Genomic DNA, 22,717 nt, shown 5'->3' with positions numbered 1-22,717 from the left:
ATTCTGATGGAGGGGGACTGACTGTTAGAAGAGGCCAGGGATGGGGGGCGGGGGGCAGTTAAGGAGGAAGGGAAGGTCTTGGTCCTTGGAGCAGGACAGGTGGGAAGCACGTGGGTTTAGGAGGAGTATCTCTGACCTTATTTTCTTGCGATACCTCGCCTGTCCTAAGCTGAAGCTGGTGAATCCATCCCAGTACCGCTTTGAGCACCTGGTGACACAGATGAAGTGGCGGCTCCAGGAGGGCCGCGGTGAGGCTGTCTACCAGATTGGGGTAGAGGACAATGGGCTGCTGGTGGGGCTGGCCGAGGAGGAGATGCGGGCATCCCTCAAGACCCTACACCGGATGGCAGAGAAGTATGCTTCCCATTCTCCCTCGGTTCTCCTCACCCGCCTCTGGAGAAGACCTGTGAATACCCAGTTATCTTGGGCCCGAGGGGCCAAGGAGGGACTTTCCCTCTGCTGCCTACTCTTGACAAAAGGCTAAAGTAGGGAAGGCTAGTGTTCTGGGCTCCTCCATGTTGGACCTAGGCTTTTTTGCTCCTTGATTTAAGATTTGTTTGTTTCAAAGGATGTAGGATAGATTGAAGGGTGATAAGAAGTGAAGTAGGGTGTTTGGGAAGTGTGGGAAGGCCATTTGGTCCAGAGGGCGGAAGGTGGGGGCAGGAGAATAAAGTTGAGGTGTGGCAGTATGGCTTTGTGATGACAGGGTCGGGGCAGACATCACTGTTCTCCGGGAGCGAGAAGTGGATTATGACAGCGACATGCCCCGGAAGATTACCGAGGTGCTGGTACGAAAGGTCCCTGACAACCAACAGGTGAGCACACACCCTTCCCTATCTCTCACGCCCACGCTCCCAGGAGGGCCTCTGGTGGCAGGTTGTTCACTGGCCCGGGAACCTGGGGGTGTCCAGGTCGTTATTTGGTCCCCAGGGAGTGTCACTGCCCTTAACTCAACCATCCATGGAGCGATGTAAGGGATTGGAGCCCTTACCTCTGGCAATTCATCCACAGTTCCTAGACCTCCGTGTGGCCGTCCTGGGCAATGTGGACTCAGGGAAGTCGACTCTGCTTGGAGTCCTGACCCAGGGAGAGCTGGACAATGGGCGGGGCCGGGCTCGACTCAACCTTTTCCGCCACCTGCATGAGATTCAGTCTGGCCGAACCTCCAGCATCAGCTTCGAGATCCTGGGCTTTAACAGCAAGGGAGAGGTGCATGAAATCAGCGGGACCCAGTGGGGCCAGACTCTGAGGATGGGATGGTAGTGGTGAAGGACAGAGTCCGAGGGCAGAGTGTGGAGACTTGTCGGAGTAGTGTAGAAGACGACCCTGAGGGCACTGAACAAGCTCTGTCTCCTTAGAAAACAAATGGGGAATCAGCTGAATCAAATCAGATATGGGGCTCAGGGTTAAGAGGCAGGGTCACCCAGCGACCGGTTTAGGTCCTGGCAACTCTTAAAGGGTTGGGGAGGCTGGCAGGGGGCACTGAGAGCCCTGGGCTCTGGGCCAGGTGGTGAATTACAGTGACTCACGGACGGCAGAAGAGATCTGTGAAAGCAGCTCCAAGATGATCACCTTCATCGACCTGGCAGGCCACCACAAGTACCTACACACCACCATCTTTGGCCTCACCTCATACTGCCCTGACTGCGCCCTGCTCCTCGTCAGTGCTAACACTGGGATTGGTACGAGGCATCGGGGCAGGGACGGGGCTGGAGGGGGGTGCTGACTCTCCTACCCTGGGCCTCCTCAAATCTGGGAGCCAGACAAACTCTCCTGTTCCCTCTGCTCCCTCCCATGTTCTCACCCTTTTCTCCTACTGCCCGCCTTCCTTCTCTGAGGCAGCTGGCACCACAAGGGAACATCTGGGGCTAGCCCTGGCCCTGAAAGTGCCCTTCTTCATCGTGGTCAGCAAGGTGGACCTGTGTGCCAAGACCACAGTGGAGAGGACGGTACGACAGCTAGAGCGGGTCCTCAAGCAGCCTGGCTGTCACAAGGTCCCCATGCTGGTCACCTCCGAGGATGATGCTGTCACGGCTGCCCAACAGTTTGCCCAGTCACCCAAGTAAGCCTTTCTCACCCCAGAGCCCTGATCCACAGGGAAGGCTGCCATGGGGCCCCAGGGTGTGGTGTGCCACCCCAGGTCCAGACCAGTTCTGGCTCAGTTCTGTGGTTTTTCTGGTTGGCATTGTGGGAGGGAGTCTGTGGTAGCCAGCCTGGAGCTTTGCTAGTGCCTGGAACCCAGGAGACAAAATGCTATGCCAGGCATTCGCTGTCTCCCTTGGTCCCTGAGATAAGCCTCATGAGCCACACTCCTTGGCTGGCTCACAGACAGAGGATTCAGCTCCTGAAAAGGTGAGCAGATAGGAGAGAGGTACCCCTGCCCCAGAAGCTCACTTTTGCACGCATGGAGCTCTAGCCTCTGCTTCCTGTTAGAAGTTTCCTTATCTGTCCATTCGCTGCCTTCCTTTACAGTGTCACTCCTATCTTCACACTGTCCAGCGTGTCTGGAGAGAGTCTGGACCTGCTCAAAGTCTTTCTGAATATCTTGCCACCACTTACCAACAGCAAGGAGCAGGAGGAACTCATGCAGCAGCTGACAGAGTTTCAGGTAATTGGCCACCTGAACAGGCAGTGAGCTGAGGAACTTGGGGGGGGGGGGCACTGTTTCTTTTTATTTTTGAGAAAGCATGCATGTGAGGAGGGGAGGGGCAGAGGGAGTGGGGGAGGACAGAGGATCTGAAGCAGGCTCTGTGCTGACAGCAGAGACCCTGATGTGGGGCTTGAACTCATGAACAGTGAAATCATGACCCAAGCGGAGGTCAGACGCTCAACTGACTGAGCCACCCAGGCGCCCCTGGGAGGGACTATTTCTGACTGAGCCCTGAGCCTGTTTTGAGATTTTGGGCTTGGCTGGCCATTGATAGCATTTTCTTTGGCTTCAGGTGGATGAAATCTACACAGTACCAGAGGTGGGGACTGTTGTTGGAGGAACACTTTCCAGGTGAATTGCTTTGATTTGCTTGCTGCCTACCGCATTCAGCCCTCACATACCCATATGCTGGGTCATAGCCTTAAGGACCCTGGAGTTGAACAGAGCCCTTCAAACTATGTGCTTGTTTCTGGATTGGGCTGTCACAATGAGAAGAGCTAGAAAAAGCTAGTCTGTTGGTTCACGAGGGAACAAGCAGTATTGCTGCTCACTGGGCATCTCCCGGCCCCTGAGGGAGAAATGTGGGTCTTGAGCCCCAGATGTATTCAACTGACTTCATTTGCATGTAGGAAAATAAAAGATCTCTTAAGACTCTTTTCAAAGCAGAGAGTGAAACCCAAGGGAATAATTTGCTCTTTCAGGGACCAGGTACTCAGTGTCAAAGCAGCAGGTATCTCTCTAGCCATCACTACTGGCCTTTCCAGGTATTAGCCTTCAGAGTCTGAACCTTGAACTGGGCCTCTCCCCTGCCTACATGCCAGAGTTTAGGGTCTTTCCCCCCCACCTGAGGGAGTCAGCCTTAGAAGGGAAAGAATGTTCTGGGTGACCCTCACAGAGAAGCAGGTTGGGTGGGGGGGTGCCTAGGCTGATGCTGTGCCACCTGCCCTCTGGGCTACAGTGGGATTTGCCGTGAGGGAGACCAGCTGGTAGTGGGCCCCACGGACGATGGCTGCTTCCTGGAGCTGAGAGTATGCAGCATCCAACGCAACCGCTCTGCCTGTCGTGTGCTGCGAGCTGGTCAGGCTGCTACGTTGGCCCTCGGGGACTTTGACCGTGCACTTCTTCGCAAGGTGAGGTGGGAGGATGGGTTGCAGAGGGAACACAGAGAAGTGCCTGGGACACTGGCTGCTTGAATGAGAAGCACCTAAGATGCTTCAGAGGAACTCAAAGGAAACACAGTCTCTAACCCAAGAAGCTGGTTCCACAGACTGTTTGAAAAAGGCTTAGAATACCCAGGATACTTAAATATGGATCGTTGTCGTGCAACCTGAATATCCAGGACCTTACAAATACTAAACATTAGCAGAAGGATTAGAGGACGTGGGAGGGATAAGGAAGGGTTTTAAGTGGAGAGTTTTGAATATTGTCTGTTGAGGTCTTTGTGTTTGAAGTCCTAGAGGAAGAGGAAATTCGGGAGCTGGAAAGGGTGTGAGGGTGGTGGGGGAGGGAGAGACTAATGCAAGGTCTGCCCTTGGTCTGGGGGCTGTGCCTCCCCAGGGCATGGTGATGGTGAGCCCCGAGATGAATCCCACCATCTGCTCAGTGTTCGAGGCAGAGATAGTTCTACTGTTCCATGCCACCACGTTCCGGCGAGGCTTCCAGGTGACAGTACATGTGGGCAACGTACGTCAGACAGCAGTGGTGGAAAAGATCCATGCCAAGGTGAGAGGGACCCAGCCATGCTGTTTTTCCAGGGGAAAGTCATAATTCTTCTGCCTCCAGAAAGGAAGGAGACCTGGCCCCAGACTCCTAGAGAATTCCCTGATCCCGTAAAGGGGACAAAGCCCCACTCTGGGTGGGTAGAAGCCTGATAGGCCCCTGAGGGTGGAGAGCCAAGGCTGGTAGAGAATGGGATGGGAGGTACTGCCCAGGACCCGTGACGGCATATCTGCTGCAGGACAAGCTGCGGACAGGGGAGAAGGCAGTGGTACGTTTCCGCTTCCTGAAACACCCAGAGTACCTGAAGGTGGGCGCCAAGCTGCTGTTCCGGGAGGGTGTCACCAAGGGCATCGGCCATGTCACTGATGTGCAAGCCATTGCAGCAGGAGAGGCCCAGGCCAACATGGGCTTCTGAACTCCTCCAGGCAGGCACAGCTCTACTGCCGTCCCCACAATATATAAGGTGACTTTTGGCCATGCTGCCCCCGCTGTTGGCGGCTCTGTGTGTTAATAGGCTAGGGAGAGACCGGTGCTCTCTGCCCCTTGCTCCCTGCCACCTTTCTGGAGAGGTGCCAAGCTTGTTGTGGCCAGGGATGGGCAGTCCTGAGGTTCTCAAGAAGACAGGAGAATTCAGGGCAGTGCTCAGCAGCTTTGTGTCCACCTGGTTGGCTCATCAACCCTGGGAACTCCACGGCCTGTCTACCGGAGGGAGCTGACCACCACCACCTTGGCCCCACTGTCTGGACTGGGCATGATCTGCCGGTGTGGTCCCTGCACTTCAGGAATTGTCACAACAACTGGGGGTGGTCCTCAAAAGCACTCCTTTTTGTATACCTCTTCTCAAGGCCATGTAAGTTGCCCATCTCTACTTGACTGTGGACAAAAGACAGCTGCTCCCGGGTCTGAAGCTGGCCCAGCTGGCCCAGAGTCTGAAGAAATGGCACAGGGGCAGTGCTCCCACCTTGTGCTGAGACATGAGGTCTTGGCCCAGAGTCTGAAGAAATGGCACAGGGGCAGTGCTCCCACCTTGTGCTGAGACATGAGGTCTGTTCCTCAGCTTTGTCTCCCTTCCCTTCACTCAAGGGCCATTCTCCATTTTTCTGCTCATAGGCCCCACAGGTGCTATTTGTTGTGCTGGCCCAGGAGTGGGGCTGCCGAGCTGAGGCTTGGCATACCGAAGGTCAGCTGCATGTCAATCAGTCTTGTCCCTTCCTCTGCAGTGATTTATTGGTTTTAATGCTGGATCAAACAGTGTTTTACTTTCCCAGACTAGTGACTGGGGACCTGACCCACAGCTCCCCATCCTGCCATCCTTTACCCCCTCCACCCTTCCTGCTCCCATGTTAAATCCTCCCTCTGTTGCAGGGAGCCTGGGGGAAAGGGAAAGATGTTGCCATATTTCCTACACTTTAGGGCATGGACTCCTTCCTTTCCCTTTGTTAATGTCCTGGGTTCCCCGGACTCAGGGATTTGTTGGTTCAGGTTTCTCTGCATATACATATATATATAAATATAAATATAAATATATACATACATATATATATTTAAATACACACATATATATTGTACAGAATAAAAATGTTTTATTGAATACACTGTGCTTATGCTTAAGATACGGGCTCAGCTTCCAGAGCTAGATTCCTCTTCAGGATTAGAGACAAGTGAAACCCTAGCACCACTGAGCCCTGGATGGAGAAAAGAGCCCATCTGGTATCATTTACCATTCTCCCTTTCCTGTCCCTCCCATGCGATCAGCGTTCCAGTATTGTGACCTGGGTATTCTGGCTTATTTGCATTACTCTTGAGCAAGCAGAATAGAAAGTGAAACCGCTGCCTTTTCAGCTGAGACAGGTAACCAGCCCGCACTTGAGGAGTTGGCCACTTGCTATGGTCACAGTGATGAGGAGCCCACTTCTGTGCCATGTCAGAGATGTGGAGATTAGCGTGTGAGCTACTTAATGAAGAGTGGAATTTAAGAGTCACGTTAATCTGGCCCTCACGCTCTCCCTAGCAATGCAGAAAAGCTCGAAGTGAGGTTTACATAGCCTAAATTGGCTTCTTGGAACCACCTGGCCACACCTGAGTCGTTTTTTCGTGTTTCTGTGTTCAGAGTACCTGATGGTCATGTTTGATGGGACTGCATTTTGAGCAGTGATCCTTGCAAAAGAAATTTAATGATAAATGTGGCCCAATGTCCAGCGAGGCATTCTGTCTCCAGGGTATTAAAGTAAAAGCTTCCTTAACTATTCAAGCTCTGCTGCTTTTAAAAATACCACTGGCTTGACTGGCTACTATAAGTAGCCTGTGGTTGAAGAACTTCCTCCTGTGTCGGGGACTAAGAGCGGTTCGTTTCCGTCTGTACAGTTGCTGATAAACGGCTATGAGAAAAGCTTGTGTTCAGCAAAAAAGGTACTATAGCTTTCAACCAACACTGACCTTTGCATGTCCGTCTGCTCGTACCTCCATGGGCTTATTGCCACTATGCTGGGGCAGGGTTGGCATTTCCAAGAAAATAGGTGTGCTGCTTGTATTGTTGTTACTGGTAACTCACTACTCCCGCCCATCTTGGCCTCTTATAAGTCCAGTGAAACTAAAGTTTCTACTCACAATTTCTCTTTCCAATCAAGCAAAGTGTTAAAAATTTGTTTCACTTGATCTGTACAGTACCCAAAGGAGAGTATTGCTTTTTTAGGCTTTAAAAAACAAAACAAAACAAACTTTTCACTGGATTAAGAAAGGAAATTTTAGAAAATGATCTCAGTATTTAATGAGATATCTTCAGGAACCACTGAGCTATACCTTGCTACATCAATGGAATGTTTAGGAGGATAAAAAGATGTGTAAGGCAGCCCCTCACCCCCATCAGCTGTATGTACATTTTTACTGTTCCAGTTCTGGTAATCATCTAAAATTGCTTACTTCATATGTTTCATCCAATGAATATCAAGTACCTATTATGTGCAAGAATTCTTGCCTTCAGGAAACTATAAATCTAGCAGGGAAAGGGCCATGGTACACAGCATTCAACTACCTCAAAAGAAGATAGTTTTGAAGAGAGTTTCCTGCTAGACTCAGGGTTTTCAAATGCTCCCCACTTTCTTCAAACTAAATACAGACCCCTAATTTATAAACAAGCTTTAAAAGCAGTTGGTTTTTGTGTACATATGAGAGATGGGATGTGTACACCATTCTTCCTACCCACTTCCCCCAACACACCACCTAATTCAGCTCATCTTCGGTTGGGTTCTCTGTGTGACTCAAGGTTTCCTATATCAAAAAAGCTGACTTCCCACATATAAGAACAGAGATTAAGAATACAGTACTGTAAGGGCACCTGGGTGGCTCAGTTGGCTGAGCGTCTGACTCTTGATTTCGACTCAGGTCATGATACCAGGGTCGTGGGATTGAGTCCTGAGACAGGCTCCGTGCTAAGCATAAAGCCTGCTTAAGATACTCTCTCTCCCTCTATCCCCCCACCTCTACCCTGCTCGCGCACTCTCTAAAACCAAGAAAAAGAAAAGAAAATGGAATTATCAGCATGGACAAGTGCAGAAAGCTACGATAAGCCCTAAGCTAAATATTCAAACATCAAAAGGAAAGAGATGAACATGCCAGTGACCCTGAAAGCCAAGCACTACCTCACATTTGTACTTTAGGGTTTAAGGAAATGTCATGGCCCTCTACAAACCTGGCTTGCCATTGGCATCTTCTAGATCAATAGTCCTCAAACACCCTGGAGAATCTTTAATATACAGATTCTGGGTCAGTACGGGTGAAGGTGAGGCTGAGACAATTTCTTAGAAGTTCCCTGATAATGCTGATGCTCCTGCTCCTCAAAATCACACTCAGACCAGCAAGATAATTTTTTTTTTAAGATTTTAGTTTTAAGTAATCTCTACACCCAGCATGGGCTCGAACTCACAACCCTGAGATCAGGAGTCACCATCTGAGCCATCTAGGTGCCCTAACTAGCAAGATCCCAGAGAGGATCTAGTTCTGATCATGACTTACCCGATCTAAACAGAGTTCCTGAACTAGTCCACAAGCACTCTCATTCTACATTAGACCAAACACAAGAGATAGAAGGACCAGTGGCTAAAATTGTGGTCATAATAGGGTTTACTTGTATGAAATTCAGTATTTATTGAGTAGCTTCTGTGTATAGAGCCCTGCCCTAAACTAGTTACCACTTTAGGGTGTTAGGCCTTTACCTCACGTTCTCAAACCTCACATTTGGTCAAAGCGTTATCTAAACTGCCCCTGTCGCAGAGCTTGAGGAAAAATCTTTTGAAAACGTTTTTTCTCCATTACTTTTCTGTTCCAATCTTTAAGCTACAGACTTTAAGTACCTTGTCTTTGATTTCCAATAATCAGTAAGATATATCAGTTTTACCGATGAAAAAGAAAGTGCCTCTCGTGGGCTTCAAGGCCCACACATTTTTACCGACACTGCGTCCCTAAACTTTAATGATTAAAAACTCCGAGCAGTTGTATCTCTGCAAGATAAGTCCGTTTTTACATCTCTGTCAGCAATGGAATTAGAATCCATGCCCGTGAAGAGATGGGGGTCTTAACTCAGCATCTAACTGGATTATTTTTCTTGTATAAAAGTTACAGGTTTCCTTGAGAAGTAAACACATTTCCATCTCCTAGTTTACAGGTAAAATATTAAAACCCTGCAGCAAGCCTGAGGGCAGCACTAGTGTGTTAACGGCTTGAAAAATGATTCCAATGTCTGCATGCCCTCAGGCCTAGGGCGTTTATTACTGGAGGCTGAAGGGCTCTTGGGATTTCTTTTGCCCTGAGGAGAACTGGCAGGAACAACCTGTGAGTTTGAGGAGTGGGACTGCATAAAGGATTTCTGTAACTCCAATGCAAAATGATAGTCCGTATGTTCAGGCATTTCCCATACAGGCACCAGAGAGCCACACTTCTCACAGGGCACTTGGTCCTCAGCTGCCACAGGACTTGGGGTAGTAGTTGACTTCTGAGCCACCTCCGGAGCAGACGTGGAAGTTACGGAAGCAAGACTGCTTGGGCTATTCTGGGCCAAATCCATCCCTGCAGGAGTTGTTTTAGAGGATCCCACCTTCAATACTGCTTGACAGATGGGGGTGCAATCTGGATATTCTGTTGGAAAAGAGTTTGTTAACTTTTTAGGGCTGGACTGGGGATTTTGTGGAGGGAAGACAACTGAAGGATTATTAAGCTGTTTCTGCTTTAGAAGTAGACTCTTCTGCTGAAAGAAGGGCTCGGTTCCTGTAGCATGACTGGTTTGGAAAGGTAACAAGGGCTTGGATGGTGAATTGCTCGTGGGGGCCTGGGGAGTGGCAGTAAGAGATGACACTGAAGCTTCTTTGACTTTCTGCTTTTCTGCAGCTTTTTGGAAGAATGATTCCAGAGAAGTGGCTGCTTTCTTAGTGGCTGTCCCTGCCAGGCCACATTCCTGGGTCTTAGCTTCTGAACTGGTAGCTGGCACCTTTGGCAGAGAACTTGGGTCGCTGCTCAAGAAGGTGGTGATGTCTGTGCAAGATGAAGGGGCAGAGGCAGAGAATTTGGTAGCACAGAGGAAAAGCATTGTGAGGGGAGGAGACCTGTATAGAAAGTAAAGGAACAAGATTAGCACCAGGTCACAGATTCAGTTTGTAAATGACTGGGATTATGGTTCTAGGATTTATGGTTCTTAAATATTAGGGTATCAGATTAATACTGATTCAGTAGACCTGGGATAGGCACTCTTCACAAGTTCCTGGGTGATGCGGATATTGCTGGCCTACGACCACATCTTGAGAACTGCTGATTTGGTGAACATCTAACCAGGTCAGACATAGAAACTGGATCCTCTGACTGCTAGGTATTCATAAGGTATGTCATAACATATGTAAAAACAGCTATAATCCTGGGTTGAGGCAAGAAATTTTATTCAGGGCAATAAAAAAGCTTTAGAGTATTCAGACTGGAAAGTCCCTTAAAAAAATCCTCTTAGCCATAACATTCTGTTTTTAAAGAGGACACCATCTAACCCTAATTTTGACAGACTTTCAACTCAAATTTCTAGAGCATGAAATCCCACAACTGGGATTACCTATCTTAGTCTCAGAAACATTTCAAAAAAATCCTGTCACAAAGTTACTCATTTTGTTTACTCAAATACATTTTCACATGAGTTGAATTTCAGAAGATAAAATGTGCTTTTATAAACAGATTAATCCCTCGACAAGGTAAGGAGTAAGTGCTGTTTTAAAATTATTATAACAATATATCACTATCCTCTGGTTTCATGCTCTGGACAGTCTTACAATCATATCATTTTGATGCTTCCCTGTCAATAGGTTTCACACTCCTGGTAAGTGTTAGAGTCTGTTAATTTATAAGGTTTCATATGAACATAGTATCATAATTTATCATTTGGTTCAGTGAAACTGTTCAATATTTGAAAATAAACATATATATAAGGAAGTATAAATTAAATAAATTATTCCAAATAAAGAACAAAGGACTCCAGCTTTAGAGACCCCATCGTATTGTAGGTCTGCACAAACAACAGTAGTATCCACATGTTTAGATAAGCAATAACTTAGGTGTTCAATGAAACCTTTTTTTTTCTTTTCTTTCCTTTATTATTTTTTACAATCTCTAGTATAGATCTATAAGTAAACAACCAATTTATGTTTCCCACAAAATTATATTTCCGTTGTGAATTAGGAATACTTTTCTCAATGTAATAGGCTATGTTAAATAAATAAATAGAAGATCCCAATACTGAAAATCATTAATATCTGAACAATAAATGAACACGTTCCAATCATATATTTGGTTATTTTTCATGACCAAATGAAGTCAAATGTAATACGACATTTGGTTTTATACCAGCGGAGCTTGTAACTGAGTTGGGATGTTAGATTGAGATTATCAATGAACATAGGTCGCTTGCATTGTCAAGGAAGATGTTTTTAAGATAGAACAATTAAGTGCTGAAATTCCCAAGTTCAAGATCCTTGAAACTTGAGTTTCTATACTCCCACATGCCATTGCTTGTTCCTCCTGACTGCAGCAAAGGGGGGGATAGTACTGGATTATTCTGCCTCTGGAACCCACCCCTGAACTGAAATGCACCAAAGGCAGGCAAAGAAGCTGTAGGCAAGCTGCCTTGTTTCTGGTGTGCTGTTTTCTTCCATTCCTCTCTGTGATAGGTCCCACTAGCCAGAGTCATCAAGAACCTACCCCAGCTGGAAAGCTATATACCCACTAATTTTAGAGAAAGACAGGGTACAAGTGTCTTCTGAGAAGACAAGCTGGAATTAAACTCACCAGCAAGTTTGGATTCCTGAAGTGTTACAGTTCCTGATGACAGCAAATGCGTCACGGCTCATCTTGTGAGCATCGTAGTGGGTAAGGGCACAGCAGCGGCGTAGGCTGCTGAGACGTCTGTCTCCTTGTACACGAATGCTCACAGCCAACTGTGTGGCCACCCTGTCATTCTGTGGGTATAAAAGGATTGAGACCAGAAAGTTACTGTGAGCATCTGGGTTCTATATATTGAATTGTTTGAGAGGAAATTAAAAGAACCAGGGTGACGAAATGGTTTGGAAATAGTCATGTTTAATTTTTTTTTAATATTTTATGCTTGTTTCTTAGTGCAAGAAGTAATTGGAGCAGACAGAATTGAAGGATGAAATATTAGCATATCTAGGATATTTTGACAGGTGATGGGAACAGGACAGAATAAATGAAAATGGAAACTCTTTCCCTGAATGTTTTTTTGTGCTGTCTATGCAGGAAGATTATAACAAATACTTATTCTATTTTGTGACTGAGGGAAAGATTCATTTAAGTAATTGTCTGAGAGGAAGATCCAAGCTAGGATGTCAAGATTGAGTAGTAGGTCTATTATTTAATCTGCTGGTGATGCTCTTATACTTAAGCACAGAAGTTTCCATTAGCACCTCCTCCTTATACCCTGTCTATAGAAGATACAGTGTAGTGAGCTTGCCTCTAGAAAGCAAGATCATTGACCCAATTTTCAGTGAAGTCTAGACATCCAAATGAACACTATTGATGCAAGGCAAACTAAGAAATAAAGGTCAAGAGGCAGAAATATAAGAAGGCGAAAAGTCTACATAGGGATCCTCCAGAATCAGGAGATGGTGGTGAGAAGAAATACCCCTAAGGCAAACAAGCCAACAGCAGCAAATATTTTGTTGGGTAAAAATGTATTTTGTATTTTTGTACGTTTTATAAATACAGTTCATAAGAATTTATCTTCAGAGAATAGAAATAGGCAATTGGCTAAAACCATGTATCAACTACACCAAAGAGACATAGGAGAGAACAAAATAAAGTTCAGGCCCTCATGGGTCTTGTCTTGTAATAGGAACTGCAGAAAATAAACAAGTAGGCATGTAATAGAAATAAGAAATTTCTATTTTCTTTTTTTTTTAAGTTTATTTATTTTGAGAGAGAGACAGACTGAGTACAAGTGGGAGAGGGGCAGAGACGAGGGGGAGAGAGCAGGAATCCCAAGCAGCCTCTGCACCATCAGCACAGAGCCCACCGTGGGGCTTGAACTCACGAACTGTTGAGATCGTGACCTGAGCCGAAACCAAGAGTTGGATGCTGAGCCACCCAACGCCCCTGTATTTCTATGAGAAAAAGCAGAGTAAGGAAGAGAGTGATTAAAGCTGCTGATGTGATGGGGTAGTTGGGAAGGTCTCTTGAAGAAGGTGACTTGAATAAAGCAAGAGAGGAAATTTTAAGAATATATGAGGAAAGATTCTCCAGGCTGAAGGAATGGCAAGAACAAAACTGCTAACGTGGGAGTTTGGTGTGTTAAATAAAAGGGAAGGCTGCCAGTGGGGTAGAGGCTACAGCAGAGAAGGAAGGGGGACAGGACAGGAGATAAGGCCAGAGAAGTAGCCAGGGACGAAATCATTTTGGTCATGACAAAATAAAAATACAAAATTAAGTCTACACAAGACTTAAGTATGAAGGGAAACCACTAGAATACTTTAAACAGTGAAGTGGCAAGGATCTTCTATGTCCAGAATTACTTTTGACATAAAATCCTTTTAAGGTTAAAGAGAAAGAGATTTTCAGGGGTCCCCACTGTGTTGCATGAAGGCTTATAAAGAGAAATGAGAACGGAGCGACACCTAGTGGGCAAAGGCAAATTGGCCCATAACACAACTGGGATTGCCCACCCAAGAACAAACATTTCACCACCACAAGGGGCAAACGGGTAGTTTGGGATGATTTCTGACAGTATACAGTTGACCTGTAGGACCCCTAGATGCTGAAACATGAGAGAACACATCGAACAATACCATCAGGAAAGTGAAAAAACCCACAGAATGGGAGAAAATATTTGCAAAACAAATATCTGACAAGGGACTTACATAGAGTATAATATATATAGAGAGAGAATATATATATAATATATACATAGATAGAGAATTTTTAAAACTCAATAATGAAGAGACAACCACTTCAAAAATGGGCAAAGGATGGGGCGCCTGGGTGGCTCAGTCGGTTAAGCGGCCGACTTCGGCTCAGGTCATGATGAGCCCCGCATAGGGCTCTGTGCTGACAGCTCAGAGCCTGGAGCCTGTTTCAGATTCTGTGTCTCCCTCTCTCTGACCCTCCCCCGTTCATGCTTTGTCTCTCTTTGTCTCAAAAATAAAAACAAACGTTAAAAAAAAAATTTTTTTTAAAGAAAATGGACAAAGGATCTTGATAAATTTCTCCAAAGAAGATAAGAAAATGGCCAATAAGCACCTGAAAACCGCAGTGAGATACCACTTCACACCCACTAGTATGGCTAAAATAAAAAGACAGTAACAAAGATAGTAAAATTAATTTTACACTGCTAGGAGTGTAAGTCTGATAGCTCCTCAAAATGCTAAACATAGTTACCATGTGAACCAGCAATTCTAATCCTAGGCATTTACCCAAGAGAAATGAAACATGTCTACCCAAAAATCTATACATGCATGTTTACAGCAACATTGTTCATAACAGCCAAGAAGTAGGAACAACTCAAATTTTCACTCACTGATGAATAGGATAAACAAAATATATCCATATAATAGAATATTGTTCATTCATAAAAGGGAAAAAGATACTGATACATGTTACAGTATGAGTGAACCTTGAAAATATGTTAACCAAAAGATTTCAAGCAAGTCAAAAGGCCACATACTGCATTCTTCCACTTATATAAAATGTCCCGAAGAAGTGTATGAAGATAAAGCACAACAGCAGTTTCCTAGGGCTAAGTAACTGCTAATGGGTATAGATCTCTTTTCTGGGTGATGACATGTTCTCAAATTGATTGTGGAATAGCTGAACAACTCTGGAAAGTCCTAAAACCACTGAGCTGTGTACTGTAAATGGGTGAATTTTATGGTATGTAAAATATCAATAAAGCTATTTGATTTAAAGGAGAGGATAAAGAAACTAATCAGATGTCAAGTCTTTGACTTCATGCGCTGTCTCTAAAACTGCCAGCACTACTTTGTCACATGGACTGCAAGTTCCAATAATTTACAGTCTAATCCCTGAGTGTCTTATTTAATGGCTTTGTACTCTGATGAAGATCCACTGTATATTCAGGATTGTAGGAGGGGTTAAATAAGGAATATACAAAAGAGTAGAGGCAAATGGCAATGAGGGAGATGGGATACTCAGATCTTATGCTGAATTTTATGAAAGAAAAAAGATTTTTTTAAAATTTTTTTTTATTTTTGAGAGAGAGAGACAGAGCAGGAGCAGGGCAGAGAGAGAGAGAGAGAGAGAGGGAGACACAGAATCTGAAGCAGGCTCCAGGCTCTGAGCTGTCAGCACAGAGCCTGATGCAGGGCTCAAACTCACAAACTGTGAGATCATGACCTGAGCTGAAGGCGGACGCTCACCCAACTGAGCCACACAGGAGCCCCAAAAGATTTCTTAAAACTTCCTAGTCTGGTATCTTTTTGTATCTTTGTTTCTACTCCTTAAGATACACAACAACCGGTATTTAAATCCCCAAACTCGGGGCGCCTGGGTGGCGCAGTCGGTTAAGCGTCCGACTTCAGCCAGGTCACGATCTCGCGGTCCGGGAGTTCGAGCCCCACGTCAGGCTCTGGGCTGATGGCTCAGAGCCTGGAGCCTGCTTCTGATTCTGTGTCTCCCTCTCTCTCTGCCCCTCCCCCGTTCATGCTCTGTCTCTCTCTGTCCCAAAAATAACTAAAAAACGTTGAAAAATAAATAAATAAATAAATAAATAAATAAATCCCCAAACTCACCCCAAGAATAAAGAAAGAAAGTATAAAGAAAGAAAGTCTTACATCATTTCGGTCCTTGGTTAGTCTCTCCTCTAGTTCCTGGGCTAATTGCAAAAGCCACCACTGTACCTAAAAAAGTGTTGAGACTTTAATCTTTCATTTAAAAATTCTAGGTTTATTATAGTACGAGATGGAGGATTTGTTCAATTCTCCCACAAATGTAAGTGTGCAATAATGTCTCCCTTATAACCAAGAGATCACAGATCATAGAAACCTTCAGTACTCTGACCTGCCTTAGCTCAAGATTCTCATTTTCTTTTCCTGCTGGAATGCCATCAGGTGAACTTCAGGCATGTTCCAGCTCTGAGAAAAAAAATAACACACAAGCTTGAGGCATAATATCCTAGGCCTTCCAAGTTATCATCTACCAAAAAAATGAGTAATTCCATTTCAAATTTCAGTCAGTTTCATCTTATTTCTTTTTGGATAGAAAAAATAAATCATGGAAAAAATAATAAGTTTAGTCCATTTTCAACACAAAAAAAGAACTTCATACTTTACAACAGAATGGCCCCGTCTAACTTACTAAACGTTCTGCAGTTACCCAAACCTACCCACTAACCCCGTCAAAAGAGGCAATGTTCTCTCAAGAATGCTTGCCTACCTGTTCCCGAGTAGCCAGAGCTGTCTTTCCTGGGAAGTTCTTGCTGCAGCCAATGGTTTTAGGTATTTTTCTGGGTCTAACTGGATCATGTTCAATCCCACGACACATGGCATATAGCCAAGATCTAATAAAAGCAGGAAAAAAAAGTTTAAGGTGAAAGCAAATGATAATTCTTGTTAAAATAAAATGCCTACATTGCACTACCTTTTTGTCTCCTTCATAGAAATGGAAAAATTTGTCCAGAATTAAGTATACTTCACCTCTGACAGAACCCCTGCCCTTCCCAATGAATGCTAGTGGAATATATTGCCAAGGAGAGGGATACTGGTTGTGCTTTTTAAAGCCAACTCATCATTTGTATTTTTGGAAAAGTGCTGAGCAAGCCACTGACTCATATCCCCAAGTTTTTTGGTATAAGTCTAAATACAAAGATTTTAAGGGAGGGGTGCCTGGGTGGCTCAGGTGGTTAAGTGTCTGACTTCTGCTTAGGCAGTGATCTTCCAGTTCATGGGTTTGAGCCCCACATTGGGCTCGCTGCTGTCAGTGCAGAGCCTGCCTTGGATCCTCTGTCTCCTTCTCTCTCTGCCCCTCCTCTCACACCTCAAGATAAACATTTAAAAAAAAAGGTTTTAAAGGAATTACCAGCATTTCAGCACACGGAAATGCTCTAAATATCCAAGCCTATCGACCTACTTAGGGAAATGAAAAACGACTCTAGAATGACAGGCCACAGTGACCTAACATTTCAAAGCAAAAGAACCAAAGAAATTATCTCGAGGAACAAATGTTAAAGATAAGTCTAAATTTTACTGGATGCTTTTGTCTGTGTTTGACTTTAGCATCTCCATACAGGTCATGATTGAAAAACATTAGGAATCACTTACCCATTCTTCTCCCCAAAATGACTCTGGAGCTGGGATTCAGTGAACTGGGTCAGTTCACCCATGTATTCCACCCCCAGGATTTCAATGACAGAGGCCCCTAGCTTTCCTCCAAGATTACGGCTAACAAGACAAAGAATTTATAGGTCACATCATAAATATCTGGTTATCAGCAGACATAAGAAATTTTGCTTCTGTAAGTAGCTCTCCACAGGGTTCAGGGACAATGAGAGCACGTACTGCTCCTGTAAACTATTAATTTCCTAGTATAAGACTAGATGATTCAAATTCTCTGGGAGTTAGGACCTGGGAAGATTAACAATAGCATAAACAAAAGGTTAAAGTCATTGATTAGTTATCAAAGTCAACTGTATAAAAATTTTTCAATTTTACAGGATCTACTGTCCCATTTAGGGATTAAAATTCCAACGCCAAGACAAATCTTTTTCATGACTAAAACCTTTTATATTTAAGAATATAATAAAAATTCTTAAGCTTTGCCTGTAAAGCTTCCTGTAATATGTCTTCAACCTACCTTTTCAGTCCTATTTCTATCACTTATCTTCTCCAACATGGTCCAGTTAACCTGGTTTATGTCCCAGCTCACCACAAATACCTTATACTTTCCCCCCTTTCTGTTCAAAACATTATCAAAATCAGAATTGCTCTTCAATTATCATCTGGCAAAATCTCATGCAGTTTTCATAAATGTTTCTCAGATTTCTCTTCTCTGAACTCTGATGACTACCTGTATAACTCATTTAGCAAATATTCATGTATAGTCTTAATAGCACTTTCACTGTTCCTTTGAACTGTCTTGTCCCTTCATCTTGTCCCTTCAACAATAGTGTAAGCCCTTATCAAGGACACACAATTGGTATGCACAGCCTAGTTATTCATTTATTTGGATTTTTCTCTCATACCTACTTTGGGAGCAGTTTGGTAGCCCTGAACACCTCGGGATGATATTAGAAGAAAAAAAAGAAGTAAAATTCCTATTGGTTTTGTTATTTAGTAACAGACTTGAACAAAAAGGCTAGAAGGAAATTAAAGACACAGCTAAAAATCAGTTCATTTTTTAAAATTCAGGATTAAGTAACTTCCATAGATAATCCAGAATTGAAGCCTCATTAGGAAAAAAGTCTGTGTTTTTCAAAATTTCCTGTGTTCTCTCTCTTCTACCTTCCTGGTTACCTACGTTTTCTTGCTCCAATCTCTCATAAGGGACAGAAGAAACCAGAGTGCTTTCACAAGTATATGAGTGACACTGAAGGTACTCCGTGAATACTTACATTTTGTAGATAGGCATTTGACTGAAGAGCTGTGGGACTGACCCATGTGAGACCAGGGTCTGGCTGTTGGGCTTGTTAAGTCCACAGGCCAGTTTTGCCAGGACCTGGAGCATGGAAAGCATTAAAACTTTGTAACTGTCAACCTCACCCACACAGAGAGCTGGTGAATATTAACATACACATAAAAACACAGGCACAGCTTAAGGGCTGTTACTAACGGTTTCCACATTAAAAACAAAAACAAAACCAGAAACTCAAGACATCTCTAAACCTTGGTGTCCCACAACATCCTCCGTGGAAACTATGACCCACTATCATCATCCTCATTGTTCTTTCCACATCTATTCTCGGTTTCCCTTTGGTCGTTTTTTTTTCCATTCCCATCAATTCCTTAAGGTTCTCCCACTTCAAGAGGGGAAAAAGCCCAGAGAAGCTGCAGAGGACACTTACATAAGGTGCATTTCTAGGCATGTGCATATGAAAATGCTGAAACAAACCTGTTTTACCCTACCACATTGATCTACATTTCTTTAAAAAAAATTTTTTTTTAATGTTTATTTATTTTTGAGAGAGAGAGAGACAGAGACAGACAGAGACAGAGCACAAGTGGGCGAGGGGCAGAGGGAGAGGGAGACAGAGAATCCGAAGCAGGCTCCAGGTTCCAAGCTGTAGCACAGAGCCAGATGCAGGACTCAAACCCACAAACCATGAGATCATGACCTGAGCCGAAGTCGGACGCTTAACCGACTGAGCCACCCATGTGTCCCTGATTTACATTTCTTGATTAATGGTTAATCCATTTTGAGTGCTAGATTTAACACAGATTACCATAATTCAAGTATCTGTGATAGAGATCTCAAAATCATCCTCCAATAGCAAACATCTTCTACTAGAAACAAGGCTTCAAAATGGGGGGGAAAAAAAACAACAAAACAAACCCAAACCTTAAGTCCTTGAGAACTCTTTTCAAAGAATATGCTTCAGTGGTATCAGTTCACAAATTATAATTGGTAGGAAAAGTATAATATCATCCTTTAAATTCACTGGAGAGATTCTCTAGAACTTCTACTAGGCAACATTTAGTCTTGTTCAAATTACTACAATGGGACCTTTGTTTCCCCTCCCTTCACTCAACCAGAAGAAACCTCTAAAACTCTGTGGGATAGTTTGGCAACTTTCCTCTTCTTGGAGGAAGGGGGAAAAGGTAGTAACCAGGGATAATCAGCCACTGCCCAATTATTGAGCCTCGTCAGAAGGGGACAAAGATTCCAGACCCTCACAGCACTTTAAAAAGAAAACCAGTTATTCTGCCCCTATATTATTGACAATTGTCTATTCTCTAAGTCAAAATAGGGGTCCAAACTAATAAAATTTTACTATTCCATCTCTCTTATTGTTCTCATTAGAAAGGAGGAAATAGGCAAAAGCAGAAAATACTCAGGCAATTCCACAAAGGAAATGAGATAATTCAGGGATATTCAGCAAGTGAAAAGAAATAGGTTCACATATAAAATGCAAAGACTAACCTCCTCCTTTCCACAGATAGTTCAGTCATTAAGGAAATCTTTTGGATACAACTGTATAAGCATTTTCTGCAAACTTTTCAGCCTGCTTCTTAGGAAACCGCATGTTTAATGACATTGCCCTTGTTAAGGAATTACGAACGCATTTATTTGGTCCTCAAAATGAATTTTAAATAGAAGCCCATTTCAAAATGTACACGTAATGATTTAAATGTCCCAGTCATATCCATCCTTGCTGTATTTAACTGCAGATATCTATGTTTCGCCTTGAAACCTATAACTAGCCTTCACCTTATTGTGTGAAATTCCAGCTGAACACTGAAAGCCCGTCTCCCTCTCTATGGCTGCTCTGATTTCCTCCACAATCACTGCTCCAACAGTGAGCTGCAGGTCCGGAGAGGTGGTGTTACCAGTCTGAAGAGAATCAAGCCATTGAAATAAGCCTTGTTTTCGCACCTCCTCTGAAAAATTGAAAGGTTGTATTTAGACATTTTTTTTTTTTTAGAGTCAGGACTTTATTTGTGTTATCTAATAGAAAAATGCTTCAATTTCAGGGTACTTTAAGAATGTACATTTTCACACACACACACAAAAAAAATGGCAGTCATTTACAAGATTTCTCAGTACTTAAGAGATCAATTTCTCCTTCCTATCAATTCCAGCAGCCTTAGCTTCAGCATAGGCTGAACCTTATAGTTCTAATATGCAACACATATTGTATATTCATATTGTCTTTCATGATCATTGATTTAAAAGTACATCTGTTTTCTCTCTCTGGTTTTCTGGAATTTTCTTCCTCCAACTTTCCCTTGCACACTGCCAAGAATCCTGTTACTTAATTAGAAAATATTCAGAATTAACTCACACTTTAAAATAAATGTATTTATATATTTTTGGAGACTGGTTCTCCTGATGAGTAGCTAAAATCCAATCAGAAACACTAGTCTTATTCTTCTGATAAGCTATTGAAATTAGATATAGCTTTGGACTCAGGGCCTTGAAAATATCTTACTATCCAATTTTGAACTAGTCAGTTTTGAGAAAAGCCTAAAAAATGATTATATATAGCAAGGGAGGTAGGTATATAGAAAATGCAGACATGCTGGTTTATTTATTTACTTATTTAAAAAATTGTTTTAAATGTTTATCATTTTTTGAGAGACAGAGCATGAGTGGAGGAGGGGCAGAGAGAGAGGGAGACACAGAATCCAAAGCAGGCTCCAGGCTCCGTGCTGTCATCAGCACAGAGCCCCACATGGGGCTCAAACCCACAAACCGCGAGATCATGACCTTAACCAAAGTTGGATACTTAACCGAGTCACCCAGGCACTCCTAAATATTTCATTTTTTTTTTTTAAGTTTATTTTGAGAGTGAGTGGGGGAGGGCAGAGAGAGAGAGAGAGAGAGAGAGAGAGAGAGAATCCAAGCAGGCTCTGTGCTGTCAGCACAGAGCCTGACACAGGGCTCCATCCCACAAACGATGAGATCATGACCTAAGCCAAAACCAAGAGTTGGACCCTTAACCAAAAGAGCCACCAGGGTGCCCTAGGAATGCTGGTTTAAAGAGACAGTAATGAGGGGTGCCTGGGTGGCTCAGTCATTTAAGCATTCGACTTCGACTCAAATCATGGTCTCATGGTTCATGAGTTGAGGCCCCACACTGGGTTCTGTGCTGTTAGCACAGAGCCCACTTCGGATCCTCTGTCTCTCTCTCTCTTTTCCCCTCCCCCATTTGCACTCTTTCTCTCTTAAAAATAAATAAAATATTATAAAAAGTAGAGCGTAATGAGGTATGAACAAGGCAAGAAAATACACTCAAATAACTATGGGGAGGTATAGTGAAGGTTCATGTATATAGAGGAGGAAGATGAGCACATAGAAGGAAGTATTTTCCAACTCTTGATAACTGCTGCTTCTCTCCTTTGCAGGCTTGTCTTCTTCCTCTAACACCCTGGTAGATACTGAGCAACATTCTCCTCCTCCTCCTCTCTGTATATATACTTTTTTCTTTTGGTGAACTGCTACAGGCTTATGTTTCAATTTGCTTATGCTGAGTACATGCAAATCCTAATTTCTATCCCCAAACTCCTAAACTCTAATTCTTATCTCCACCCCCCTACAGAATAACTCTTCTTGAACTTTTCATTATAGTTTCAAACTATAGTTCACTAAATTTTCTAAAAATAACTAAAATCAACATTTATTATATCTTCCTTCTCAAAGATTCCCTTTCCCAAACAACTCCCTTTTTTAAATAACCATATTTTTTATTTTGTTAATGTTTATTTATTTTGGAGAGAGACAGAGAGTGTGTAGGGGAGGGACAGAGAGAGAGGAAGACACAGGATCCGAAGCAGGCTCCAGGCTCTGAGCTGCCAGCACAGAGCCTGACGTGGGGCTCAAACTCACGAACCGCAAGATCATGACCCAAGCTGAAGTTGGATGCTTAACCGACTGAGCCACCCAGGCACCCCAACAACTCCCTATTTCTATTAAAGGTTTGAAGGTTAAATAATATTGGCTTCCTTTTGCTTTCATTCCCCATTTAGTCAACGAAACCCACTTTAAAACATTTCGCATATCCACCCACCCTATTTTATTCAGGTTTTCTTCATTCTTTCCCAGACCACCTTAACTCCTAAACCACCCTCTCCCTAAATGCATTTTACACAATACCCATGAATGAAATGTTCTCAAATACCAGTGTTATCCATCTTATCCCCTGTT

General features: G+C 43.7%; 2 protein-coding genes across 5 annotated transcripts in view; one reads left to right on the top strand and one right to left on the bottom strand.

The window, feature by feature from the left end:
* Positions 1-22,717, top strand: part of GTPBP2 (GTP binding protein 2) — a 26,303-nt gene extending 3,586 nt beyond the window's left edge. For 2 of the 4 annotated variants that reach the window (XM_086706932.1, XM_025925581.2), the window contains exons 3-12: positions 170-354; positions 707-815; positions 1,012-1,209; positions 1,508-1,682; positions 1,843-2,062; positions 2,473-2,608; positions 2,943-3,001; positions 3,609-3,780; positions 4,208-4,372; positions 4,608-5,960. In XM_086706932.1, the coding sequence (XP_086563058.1) occupies positions 170-354; positions 707-815; positions 1,012-1,209; positions 1,508-1,682; positions 1,843-2,062; positions 2,473-2,608; positions 2,943-3,001; positions 3,609-3,780; positions 4,208-4,372; positions 4,608-4,784 (1,596 nt within the window). In that variant the 3' untranslated portion in view covers positions 4,785-5,960. Of the gene's footprint in view, positions 1-169; positions 355-706; positions 816-1,011; positions 1,210-1,507; positions 1,683-1,842; positions 2,063-2,472; positions 2,609-2,942; positions 3,002-3,608; positions 3,781-4,207; positions 4,373-4,607; positions 5,961-21,918 lie in introns of those variants that run through there. The other 2 variants (XM_086706933.1, XM_086706934.1) reach the window with 2 other exon arrangements.
* The window catches only part of POLH (DNA polymerase eta), a 41,848-nt gene continuing 25,061 nt past the window's right edge, over positions 5,931-22,717 (bottom strand). The window contains exons 5-11 of the mRNA XM_025926022.2: positions 20,282-20,451; positions 18,468-18,571; positions 17,179-17,298; positions 16,295-16,418; positions 15,694-15,759; positions 11,681-11,850; positions 5,931-9,963 (exon numbers count right to left, since the gene is read on the bottom strand). Of these exons, the coding sequence (XP_025781807.2) occupies positions 9,069-9,963; positions 11,681-11,850; positions 15,694-15,759; positions 16,295-16,418; positions 17,179-17,298; positions 18,468-18,571; positions 20,282-20,451 (1,649 nt within the window). The 3' untranslated portion in view covers positions 5,931-9,068. The remainder of the gene's footprint in view (positions 9,964-11,680; positions 11,851-15,693; positions 15,760-16,294; positions 16,419-17,178; positions 17,299-18,467; positions 18,572-20,281; positions 20,452-22,717) is intronic.

Source organism: Puma concolor, chromosome B2 (genome assembly GCF_028749965.1).
Source record: "Puma concolor isolate L17-30 chromosome B2, mPumCon1.1.hap2, whole genome shotgun sequence".
Taxonomy (NCBI): domain Eukaryota; kingdom Metazoa; phylum Chordata; class Mammalia; order Carnivora; family Felidae; genus Puma; species Puma concolor.
Note: the sequence above shows the minus strand (reverse complement) of the source record. Positions and strands in the feature narration are given on the sequence as shown.